The 12,955-nt window shown below is 40.2% G+C and overlaps 1 protein-coding gene across 2 annotated transcripts in view; it reads left to right on the top strand.

The window, feature by feature from the left end:
• Positions 1–9,481, top strand: part of LOC119897390 (nectin-2-like) — an 80,756-nt gene extending 71,275 nt beyond the window's left edge. Inside the window, exons 7-10 of one of the 2 annotated variants that reach the window (XM_038711057.1) lie at positions 4,919–5,054; positions 5,194–5,251; positions 5,403–5,489; positions 7,838–9,481. In XM_038711057.1, the coding sequence (XP_038566985.1) occupies positions 4,919–5,054; positions 5,194–5,251; positions 5,403–5,489; positions 7,838–8,044 (488 nt within the window). In that variant the 3' untranslated portion in view covers positions 8,045–9,481. The remainder of the gene's footprint in view (positions 1–4,918; positions 5,055–5,193; positions 5,252–5,402; positions 5,490–7,837) is intronic. The other variant, XM_038711058.1, reaches the window with a different exon arrangement.
• The last annotated feature ends 3,474 nt before the right edge of the window (positions 9,482–12,955 follow it).

Below are 12,955 nucleotides of genomic sequence, written 5' to 3'. Positions count from 1 at the left end.
GTTTAAAATGATATCCAACATGCTAAATTATGAATTATTGTGATGTCTCTACATGTCCACCATGTAGCTATATGAGGCGAGAGCAGAGCAGGTTTAGCATGTGTAATATGTCTTTTAGTTCACCAGAGGGGGGCGGGGCTGTGGCTATTCTCACCGCTGCAGCATAGTTCAGTCCAATAGGCTGCTGCTCCTGTAGTCTTGGTTCTGCTGTTGGGATGAGGGGGGGTATAGGACCTCCAGGCTGGGGGGCTCTCTGGCTGGGTATCAGTGGCCAGTGTTGTGTTGGCTGTGGGTTGTGATGTTGGTGATGCGGTGGGTTTGGTGGCCTGGCCGTCCTCTCTGATGGCCGGGGGGGGGGGTATGGTGGAGGTCTGGATGGTCCTGGAGGTCTAGGAGGTCCTGGAGGTCTGCGTGGGGTCTGTGTTGTGTGGTTACCCCTTGGAGTGGTAGTAGGGCTCCTTCCAAGAGCAACATCCTTCAGGGTCCTAGCAAGGGTGGGGACTGCATTTCTGTGTAGGTGTATGTTATCATACAGGCAGTCCAGGTGCAGGGTCGGGTGGTGGGCCAAGAACACGTTGGGTTTGAGGGCACAGTCCCTGGAGAGTCTGATATTCACTCTGTGAATAGTGTGGGGGTGGAAGTCTCTCCTGTGCAGCTGCGTGGATATGACTATCTTGCTGGTAGGGAAATTGGTGGAGGCTTGCTCAAGGACTCTCCTCAGAGAGTCTGCCAGTCTGTCCTGCTGGGACCTTAAGTCATTGTTGCCGGTATGGATGATGATGTGGCTAGGCGAGCCTAGCTCAGGCACTGTTAACAGCTCCAGGGCTCTCCTGGTGTTGGGGCACCAGATCTCTCTCTCTCTCTCTCTCTCTCTCTCGCTCTCTCGCTCTCTCTCTCTCGCTCTCTCGCTCTCTCTCGCTCTCTCGCGCTCTCGCTCTCTCTCGCTCTCTCTCGCTCTCTCTCTCGATATTTCATTAGTGCAAGACATGGCTGGTGTCCAGGGCCAACACAGAGGCCACGCTCTCAAGTCAAGCCATTCACACACAAGCACTGCACCTCTTTTCTTTAAATTGGCCTCTCTTCCTGCAGCCCTGTCTACTCTATCAGAGGTTATCGGAGAGGAAGGAACAGCTTTCTACCTGAAACCTGCTGAATGAAAATGACTTTGGTGTGATAATGACACCTGTGAGATAAGGCAAGACAACAGAGTTGTTTATTTTTTTTATCCCAGGAGCCAAAATGGAGGAGGGCGGTATGATGATAAACAGACACGCACTGGAGTGAGGAAGCCCTAACAAAAAAAGACTAGAAAGACTAGTAGGCAGATATTAGGTTTAGAGTGAACGTGCCCTGTAGCGGTTCAGTGCTTTAGTTTTAAAGAGACACAGCACCACCATGTGGCGGATGGTTTTACTACATGCATTTGAATTAATGTAATTAGATGTGATGTGTCTAATGGCAAATTTTTGTCGCAGTTGGAAATCTAATGGTGCCTGAATGCCACATCCAGTCTGTCTTTATCTCATGAGGATTTTTTTTAAGACACCCTAGTCTTTTATTGTTCTGTGTTTTTTTTTCTGTACAACTCTTCCCTCCATTCCCATTAAATGACTTGATGGAAAACCCTCTCTGTGCAGAACCATTGTGGCTTTGAAAATGCCACAGTTAAATGTTCTCCACCCTCTTTTGTGACAGCCCCTGTAAGAAATCTGACTAATTATTTTGCATTGTTCATTTTAAAGTTCATATTTTTGGTTCCTTTATAACCCCAAGTCTGTGTTTTATGGGTGAGCTGAAACAAAAGTATGTTTTACAAGCTTCTGGTTTGACACTTTTATGATATACAGACTGTTGAATGAATAATTAGTTTTCATTTCCTGCAGCCCAGTCTGATATTTCCTCTTCAGCATAATAGCTGCTTGTCCTCATCTCTTTATTACAGAAGTGTTCGACACCATGAATAACTGTTTTGCTATAAATCTAGTGTTAGGCAATATTGACAAAATAACATATTTTGACCAAATAACTAAATATTAACATTTTTGGAGATTTTCTTTTTATTATAAGAACAGATGCAGTTCAGAGTATTGTATACTCCATTTGCAGTAGAACAAATGTATGTATGTATGTAAATGTATACCATGTCATTCGCGCTGTATTAGTAGTAACAAAAGTATAGCTTATAGTACATTTAGTTAACCGATTTTTGTTCATTGATACATGTAGTTAAACATATGTGGTTGTCTAAACACTGGGATTGTACTTACAGGAAAAGTATAATTTATGTTTCATATGAATCTTGAGAATGAAACACACAACATATAAAAGAAACACTGCTGTGGCAGTCTGTCCCTCCAGAAACAGAAAACTACTTTAGATGCAATGAGGGCACCACATGTTGGTTTTGGTCCCAAGATAGGAGCAACATAAGTTTTGTGTTGAGGGGAAAAAACTACGGAAAACTGATTTGTACCCCAAAGAAAAAATCCAAACAACATAATTAACTCAGTTCACCCCATCAAAACAAGATTTTCTATGTATTATATCCAGGGAACCCTTTTGTTTAATGTTTAAGACTTATTGTTGCTACTCTGTGGATTGAAGTGCAGTTTTTTATTGAAGGTTCAGATCTGCCTTTTTTCATGTCTTTCATTTTGTCATTCCAATGTTTTTACTTTACAGTGTTTTCAATCAAGTACAACAAAGACCCCAAATTGTAACAATAACACGATGAAAATGAATGTTCATAAAGCCCATTGTGTAGCTGGAACACAGAAACCTCCAAATGCAGGCTTTATTAATTAAAAGAATAAAAAAGAAAAATCCCAAAGCTAGTGTACACAGATGATGTGCTTGGTTATAATAAGTAATAGGGAAAAGAGATGATCATTAGGACACTTTTGTATGTGTGAAAGAACGGAAATTATTTTAGGTGATATTCAAAGTAGTCTATTGTTAGAGGAGAATTGTAATTAGAGGACTAACAACATTCAATCATGACCCTTCCAATTACTAGGACTAGGGTTTGTTCTCATCAAATGAGCTTCAGATCCTCTCTGCCCTTTACCGCCCCCCTCATTAGCATAATCCTCTGGGAATGCGGGGGATAATGAGCCGGGCTACACCTTCAGCAAACACACAGAGTGTGTGTGTGTGTGTGAGAGAGAGAGAGAGAGAGAGTGTGTGTCGGTTCATGTTCAGTGTAGTCATGGTTCATTAGTGGAACCTCTGCATGATTCGTCTGGTTCATCTTAATCACGCATGTGATTCAACGCTCTAATCAAGACCCTTTCTGTACTTCACCAGCACAGTGTTGCACGACACGTAGCCACACAAACACACACGCACACATCCTCATTGTGGAGTCTTTTTTATAAGGCCACGCTTAGTCATGGGTCTCACAGTGTGGAGTAACTTAAGTTATCTTACCTACAGTCTTAAACTACATCACTTATATAAATGTTTTTGTAAGGAGATTGACGAAATAGGAAAGATGACGAAACATAGTCCAACATCATAACAACATTTCTTTCTAACTTTCGCTGACTTTTCTTTAATTTGAGTGTTGAGATTCATGATTAACCTTAGGAACACAAACCACACACCAAGATGAAAATACAAGTCAAGGTTCTCTTACTTTGGCATTCCAAAAAGCTTTCTGCTGCATCCCATGGCTTTCTTCTTCTTCTTCTTTTAAAGGAATAATTCAAGATGATCAATACCGCTCTTCATATCTGTTTAATGGCCCCAAGCCGTTGCCAGGCAACTAGCAAACCCATTCAAGAAATAGCCTAGCACATGTATTGATTAAAGAGACAAGTTGAACGTGTTAAACCCATAGAGCGGAACTTTTGTCTCCCCCTTCTGACAGTGAGAGTAAATACAAAACACTGTTGACACATGCTCATGATGTATAGGCTCTGCCATATTGAGTTGCTGTCACTGCAGTTGCTCCACCCTTCAGCTCTGGCAAAGCAATCATTGCGCGTTGGCATAAAACACATCACTACTGGTACGCCAGTGCTGGAACATCACCACGGACACCAAATATGAATGTAACAGACATTCAATTACATGTAAAAGTCTTGCACTCTAGCATTAATTAAAAAGCTTTAGAGAGGCTGTTATATAGATTTTAATCTCTATTTCCAGTCTTAGTGCAAAGATGTTTATTTTTCTTATGAAATACTGCATAGTTTTTCCTACTCTGGTATTTATGAAGTAAGTTACATGTAACTATCTGAATCACTACTCACAACACATTGACATATATACGCAACAAATGATAAGAGGCTCAGAGTGGACATGGATTTATTTTGAGTGTTCATAAGGAAAAAATGTTGTGAACCATTGCATTAAATAATATTTTAAAAGTAAGGCTGTGTTATAGAATGGACTTTAGCAGTGCCCTCCAGTTAAAGAGATAGTAAGTGATTGTAATCCAGTGCACTATTTGTTAAATTCATGGTTCGCTAGCTCTCAGTTTTGTGTGTGTCTACACAGCCCTGGCTGTGTAAATAGAAAACAAAGAAAGTGGTGTGGACCTTGCCACACAACATTGTTCCAGCCAATCAGCAACAGGTGGCGTTAGTGCTCATGCACAGGAGTGATGGGGTGAGGGGGGCAGTGGGCGAACAAGTTCTGTACACTGGCAAGAGAAACAGCCAAAAAAGGAAAAGGTCTGATGAGTATAAACAGAGAAGAAAGTTACATGACCAGGCAAGGGTGAAGGCATTTCAACGCTGGAGATTTGAAATTTGGGGGGCAGAGCCTCTAAGGGAGCACTGAAGGGAGGGGTGTATTGGTTTGGCAGTTGAGTTCAAATATTACCAATCCTTCTGCAGAATCGCTTTAAAGAGGGAATTCACATCCACTTCTGGTCTAATAGCATTTTCTTTCTTGTCTTTTAATTTTCCAGAATTTCGTCTTCCAGAGAGGGGCCATACTACAGGCAGTATCATAGGAGGTATTATTGCAGTCATTATAATCTTGGCCATCATTGGAACTGTCATAGCGATGTACCGCAAACGCGTTAACAGCAAACTCAACGGAGAGTGAGTATCACATCGTTCACTACTGTTTTGTTTTTTTATTTCTGAGCGTTTGTTTTTTGTGTGATATTTGCAGTATGTTCATTACATGAAATGTCACACCGCATGTGACTCACTTGACATCTGTGTGTTTGTCTTTAAGGGGTCCACCCAAATATAAACCCCCTCCCCCTAAGAAGACCAACAGCTCCACCAACTGGGTGAGTCACCAGCAACAAATGAACAGTATCATCTTTCAGACTGTTGTCAGGTTATTCTACACATAGTAAAGTTAACACATTTGATTATATCTCCTGAAATATGCTGACCGTGTGTGTGTCCGTGTCCGTGTCTGTGTCCGTGTCCCCGAAGCAGCCAAACATAAGTCATGCCCCAGTAACTGAGGACAGACCACTGCAGAACGAGTACTACACTACCCAGAGTGCTGAGCCAGTCACGGTAAGGGAACATTCAATTAAATGTTATTTATATAGCGACAGATCCTAACAAAGGTTACGTTTCATAGAGAACCGGTCTAGACTGCAGTTTTCATAATATTATTTACCAAGACAGAACAATTACCACCATGAGCAGGCACTTTGTGACAGTGGCAAGGAAAAACTCCTTTTAACGGACAAGAGAACCTCAAACAGAACAAGGCTCTGGGTTGGCGTCCATCTGCCACAACCGGTTGGATTGAGAAAGAGAGAGAGAGAGGGGCTGCAAATCAGTGCCTCATGTAACTTTGGTCTGGCAGTAAATGCACTGCAACAAAAAGCATAGAACACAGCATAGCATAGAATGCAACATAGCGTAGTAGAGCATTTTATGCTATTAAAAGACCATTTTACAAAATAGACATGCCAATTTGAATTTGGACTAAATTATCTGACAGTGTCATCCAACCAACAGCCCTTTTATGTTAGTAAAGTTTGGGGTCCAATTAGTCATCAGGACTACACTAGATGGGACAAGCATCCCATAGAGGCCCTGCATGCATAATTCTGTAGATCCATATTAAACATCTAAAGAAAAACACAAAGTAAAGCATGCAGGGCACAATTAGGCCATTACCCACAAGACTTAAGTTTTGGTTACATCTCAAATTGAGCCCCCAGGACAGAGATTTCAGGCACTACAAACCCAAGAACTGAACCCCCAAATGAGTCCCTTTTATCAGCTGGTCCTGAGACATACAGATCAAATAATACCCAATACTGTTCAACCTCAAACCATCACTGCTTTCCAACCACTAATCAGAGTAAACCAAATCATTAAATCAACAGATGCTCACCTGGAGCATTGGATGATTCAACAAACAAAACAAAAACTTTTTGGCCCTATACTGTGAGTTTAAACTGACATAGTATTTATTGACCGTCAAAGATACGAAGCAGAGACAGATCCTTCTGACCAAGTACAGACTCAGTGACCACTGTCTAGCTATAGAGAAAGGACAACACAATCCCAGCTACCAACAGAAGAAATAGTCTGTGGTCACTGCACAGCAGGGAAGGTAGAGACAGAGATGCATTTCTTCTTAAAATGTGAAAAAATTATACAGTGGAATACATTAAGAAATTTGATCTGTTAATCCCAAACTTCACAGAGCTAGATGGCAGTGAAAAGCAATAGATTCTACCAGGAGAGGGACATGCAGCATACTTAGCTGCACAATATAGGACTGCATGTCACAAACTGAGGGACACATAATTAACCCATCATCACTGAATATGACAGATAATTATCTTGACACAGCCTATCTCACACACACACACACACACACACACACACACACACACACTCACTATGGATGATACATTGACATGTAATTTGGTGCCCAAAAAAAACACTGTACTATACCCCTTCATCCTCTCATAAATATCGGCCCTTCATCAGTGCATAAGCACACAGAAGGAAAGAGAACATTGTGCAATGCAAATTCCATTTAGAGGGTTAAAGTAATGGTAGTGGTAATATAAATTTAAAAACAGGTGGTACTAGTAGTAGTAGTAGTAATAAGACTAATAATAATAATTGTTCAGTGCATCATGGGAAGTCTCCCGTCTGTCTAGGCCTATAGCAGCATAACTAAGGGATGGTTCAAGGCTAGGCCAGCCCTATCTAACTGCAGACATTATGTTCAACAGGGAGAGAGAACACCATTATAATATGACAACCTCAAATAAATAAAATAGGTGTTTAATGAATAATGTTCTTCCTACAAAATGTGAAAAAAATTGTGATTCTATTTTAATGTTTTTTAAGGGAACCTTGCAGTTAAGGGTTTAAAGGGTAATGTGTAATGTTCAAATTATCAGATCTTTTATTTATTTCAAATGTAGTCAGTTTGTAAATTCATGGATACATAAGGATTTGTGTCTTTTATGTATTTTACCATATCAATATCCCATCCAATAGAATGAATGTAAGAGGACTGTGGATCATTAATTCACAGAAGAATACCTCAGATTCGCCTAATGTTCAGACTGAATGGCAATTTAGTTACCACTTTATTTGTGGGGAGCAAATCAGAGGTCTGGAAACCAACTACGTCTAATCAGACACCACTGATGGGTGTTTGAATTTGGGTAATGGTGTGGGTCAGTGGTTGAATGAACAATGGTTAATTTATTAGGTTTTGCCAGAATGTGGGGATGTGAGGCAGTAAAATACTTGTTTACCCCCCCCCCCCCTTCTCCTTTGGAAACAGAATCTAGTGGAATGAGGATTTGTGTAGACACATAGTATGTGTTAGGTAAATTCCATCATACATCCAGGATAATATGTTGTTTTGTTGCTGGCAGGACCTGGATGCCTACCATGATGATGACAATTGTGTTGAAGATTTTGGCAAGCATTATTTCTCTGCTGCCCCCTCTGGCTGGGATGATCCCGGAAACAATGAGGTCCCACCTCCCTACATGCACACTGACAGCGACCCCCAGGAATATTATGAAGGCCCCAATGTCAATCGTGGTGATAGCTTTGTGTCGCCCGCCATGTATGTGTGAGAAGACACAGGGAAGAAATGTGTGTTTGCGTGTAAATACGTGTGCATGTGTGAGTGGATGATAGGATGACTGAGGATTTCTGCAGGCTTAAATGAGAAAAAAGTAACTTGAGTTCTGTGAATGAAAACATGAGTATGTTTGCCTTTTTCCTTAAGAATATTTATCTATGATCAGGTTACCAGTCGTCTGTACTGTGAAATCATCGGATTCAGTTTTGTGTTGCTCTTTTGGGAACTTGATCATTATTAAACCTAGATAAGTTTTAGCCTGCAAGATACAAAATGTTGCTGATGTACAACTGTAATACAGGAACAGAACTAAATTATTAAACTATCCTTAAACTGTAGATAAATGTTGTTTTAAATACCATATTCTGTTGATTGTTGCATCATAGTCAAGATATAAACACATTTGAAGTACACAGCATTGCAAGATGTTGATACACTGAACTGCCTTGCATTATTGAATGTGGAGCTGTCACACACATTATGGTTACTAACAGAGCTTGGTTAACAGAAGCACAGTATGTGGGTATTACATGTTACCTCTGTCTAGTTGTATCTGTCTGCTGCTGGCATGAAGTTGCTGTAAAACAGGCACCCTGTGGAGAAGCTATTAGCTGCAGTTAATCGGGCAGTGCTGAGACTAGACCCACAGACTATGATGACAGGGTATAAACAGCACAAAATACAGTATAAACAGCTTAACTGCTGGAGCAATACTATATTTGTGTTAATGTTTATGTTTTATGGAATAGTTTTTTTATTTTCATTTTTATATCTTCTGCATTTGGCCTTTGCCTTCCACTTAGCTTACCTCATGTAAAAGGGAACAAAGTTGGCCTGTAATGTATAGCTGTCACATTTGATTTTTTTTAAAACTTGCATACATCCATCCATCCTTAAAGCGATAGTAAAACAGTTCTTTGTTGCCCAAACAATGAGTATCTATAGTGCTGTATTTTGGGGGGATATCTGTTACTTTAAAAAAAATGGAAACTTTTGTGCCTTTTTTTTTATTATTATTCACTTTGTCTAGCTGCATGCTCAGATGGATTAGGATACATCTGGATTATGCTCATGAAATCTGGTGCAATTCATCTCTCTAGTGGAGGATTAAATAGTTCTTTGAGTTCAAAGAGGGGTTGACACAGAGCCTGCTGGTACACTGACATGTGTCTGTCCATTATCAAGGGTTGAACAGTTAAGTAATACTTTTACTTTTATTTTACTCCATCATAAACCCAATGATGTCTCAATGTATGTTGGTGCCGAATACTCTATTTTTTTCATCAAAAATCCTTTCAAGAAATGCAATCTATTTTCTCTTTTACTGAATGAAGTTGATTTTAATCTGTTGTTCTCTTCATGAAATGTATTTTTAAAGTCATCTTGATAGTTGTGGTTTCAATAAACATTTAAAGTGATCCTGGATAAATCGGTTAATTGGAGTTAATCATTTCTTTGTTCTTTGCAGCTACAGATATTTCTCACCTCCAGTGTAATTCCACAAATTCACCATGTAGTGGCAGTATAGGCTGAAAGTATAGGAAGGTTTAGCCCAATAAAGATTTGCAGCAGTGGCTAGCATATGCTATCATCTAATACAGAAAACACATAAGTTTGCTTTAGTTATGAGTGAGTATTATCACTTCATCACATTGATCAGTAAATAATGAAGAAGAGTAAAATGGCAGTTAGACTGAGCCTGCACTATCTACAAATATCCACGAGAGGGCTCTAGATTTTAAAGGCTGAAACTGCAAGAGGCTCTAGCACACCTGATACAGAAGCAAACGCTTGTTCTCTGCTTCCTCTCATCTTGTGTGACTCATCTCTTTCTATCTTAAGATGCATTACCTCCAATCCTGTACTCACAGTCAAGTCAGTAAAGTGTACTGGCACAAGAAGAGGACCATTTTTAGATCACTGTGATTCATTTCCAGCACTGAGACTGCAACAGAGGAGCCAAAATGTGTAGTCTTAAAGATGCAGAATATAAGGATTACATACATCACCTCCCTGCACCACTGACTCACATGTTTAAACCAGTTGTGCCTTGCAGCTTATCCATATTAATTGGTATGGAGTGCAACAGTGTCCTGAATGAGCCGGGCCTGGTGCAAATTAGGCTCTGGTACTGCAGATGAAGGGGAGGCCTGACTAGCAGCCCACCATGACTCTGCAGTCTGTTCTCTGCCTGTATTCTGATCACATAGGAACATGGGGATTCTAAGAAGTGGTGAATGCGTATGAGGTTTACTGCTGACATGATGTATTTTGCAGTGGAAGGCCATTCAGACCAAGGTCAGTTCACTGCAGAAAACTCATGTGGCTCAACTCTTGACTTTCATTCTGTTTCACCTACAGTTAAAGATGGTTTCTGTGAACAGGATTATCTATGAATGTATTTTTCCTAATTTTAGTTGAGGAATGTACATTAAGGCACCTTTGATTAATATGTGATCTGAATCCAGCAGCAGTTGTAACTCTCTATGGGTGTGTATTGATTGGAGGAGTGTTACACTGGTATAGTGAAAATGCATACACTGTCAATATGGTTCTCCTGTAAAGATAGCCAAAGAGGACACATTCAGATTATATATGTTATATAAGTATTTTTAAGATCAAATGGAGTTGAATAGAACAGAATCTTGAATTGAAACTGTTCTCGTGCTTCACTGTGTACCTTTTCTGTAAACTAGCAGTGATCTGTGCAGTTCCAGCTTTATGGGATTAGCACACTATGTGAATAGCCAGGTAATGAGTGAGGGAGAAGGCAGAGAATAAACCTCTCATGCCTTCAATGCTGCTAAGCTGGTTAAAAATAGAGACAGAAGAGAAGGATTGAGAGAATCGGGATGGACAGAAAAGACGGGGGATGGAGGAAATGACTGATTTGACTCCCAGCAAAGTGAGGAAGGATTTACCAGGTGACCTTAACTGTCAGTAGAACAAATGTGTGGCAACACATGTTAAAGGCACCCAAAGAAACATGCATCATGCAGCCACTTTGGTACTGAAAGCTCTCAGCAATCTGACCTGATGGACAGACTCTTCCCAAGTTCATCATGTGTATGACAATGATGAGCATGTTTGGCTGCATTCTGTTGGCTTGGTTGGTGAGTACACCGAGACACACACATTTCTAAATACAGGCCTGTTTTAGCCTGACAAGGCTGAGGACACCTTGGATGACCTTGCACATAGATCTATTTTAAGAGCTGGAAAGAAAAAGAGATTAAAGCAAACTGTTAAGTAGCAAGTTGACAAAGTTTGATCATATTATCTTCAAATCAAGCAAAAAGACAATTGATTCAGTGCTGATATAAAAAAAAGTCATAAATTGTTTAAATATATTATAATTTAGGTATCCATAATTGTAGCCTTGTTTTCCATTGGCTTTTCGGAAAGCAACCCAAAAGCTCCTCACATTTCCTCAGCTTATTTTCTTTCCATTCCTCTCTTTTTTATTATTTTTTTCATTCCTTCTGCCATCATCTCTGAACGGGGCAAATTCTGTAAACACCAGGCCAGAAGGACACACTGTGTGAGAGGAGAGCAAGAAGATGAGGGAGACACGAACACTGGCACCATGGTGAGTGACATTGTCGAGACGCCCTCGCAATAGGAAAGGCATGTGAGGCAGGAGAGGAATGGAAAGAGGGAAAACTGATAGAGTGGGTGGAGTTGATAAGGGGCACAGGCTGGGAAGGGGGAAGAGAGAGAGAGGCTTTGAGGATTAAAGAGAAGATGAAGGTGGAGGGCAGACAAGGCCAGCGGACAGCTGGGAGAGGCCTGGCTGAGCTCAGATTGGTTCAAATTTGTATGTGTTTGTAAGATGATTGCTGTCCTGAAAGAATAATGCTCATAGTAGGATAGATAATACTAACAGTAAAAGCAACAGCTATTATCATCTATGTATTTGAAATATTGGTCAAAGAAGATCAGGCAAATTATTTAAAAATGAACAGTTAAAGCGAAGCAATTTAACTATCTTAACAGTGCCACTGCGGCCACTGCTAAAATATTATGTAACACTAGCACAAAGACCAATTTTTAAAGCTTGCTAACATTAGCTAGCAATAGCCAACATAACCTTATGGTCATACCAGCACAAGTTAGGCTGTAGCAATAAAACTCCCGAGTGTACAGAACTGAGTGTGTTTTATTGTTCATCAACTCACCTTTAACCTGTAAGAGAAAGAATATGTCATTTTGTCATTCAAAAGCAACATATTCACACTTTCAAATATTTCAATATTTTTCAATTACAAAAAATATAATTCTGTACCAGCAGAAAATATAAAGTAAAACACTAATTAGGCACAGTATTGCCTCTTGTAGGCGTGCATGCGTGCGTGCGTGTATGACATTTGCAGCTTGTTTCCCTGGGGCAGTCCTGATGCCAGTTGGTTTAAAATGATGGTTAATATTTAATGCTATCAGCTCAGGTTGCATCATTCTTCTCTACCTGCTGAGTGACTCCCCTTATTGGTCTCCGCATTTTCTCATTTAAAAAGATGGGTTGTCTAACATGCCCTTTAAATGTCTACCTTGGTGAGTTCAAATTCCTTTGAGCTCACAGCTAACCCACAAATTATGTTGTCCACAATCGTAACTACTTACTCAGTTATTATCAGCAGAGGGCTGTTGGCTTGTGCAGGACAACATCCTTCCTGTGTTGAAATCTAAGTGTGTGAGAGGATAGTGTGACAGAGAGCGAGAGACAGAGAGGTGGCTGTTACATTACACATTCTTCGACTCACTCCTCTGCTGATCTTTAATGTCCTGTGCCTGCAGTACTTTCTCGTAACACCTCTGTCTTTTTATTTTCTCTTTGTCCTTATTTTTATGCTTGTGTTAACATAAACAATGGTCACAAACCCAAAAACAAGAGAGTCCTCTTAAT

This window comes from Micropterus salmoides, unplaced genomic scaffold, assembly GCF_014851395.1.
Source record: "Micropterus salmoides isolate LMB-PRFRI ecotype aquatic unplaced genomic scaffold, ASM1485139v1 Ms_hic_scaffold_11, whole genome shotgun sequence".
In the NCBI taxonomy this organism is placed as follows: domain Eukaryota; kingdom Metazoa; phylum Chordata; class Actinopteri; order Centrarchiformes; family Centrarchidae; genus Micropterus; species Micropterus salmoides.
The sequence above is the reverse complement of the archived record's forward strand: the minus strand, read 5'-3'. Positions and strand labels throughout refer to the sequence as shown.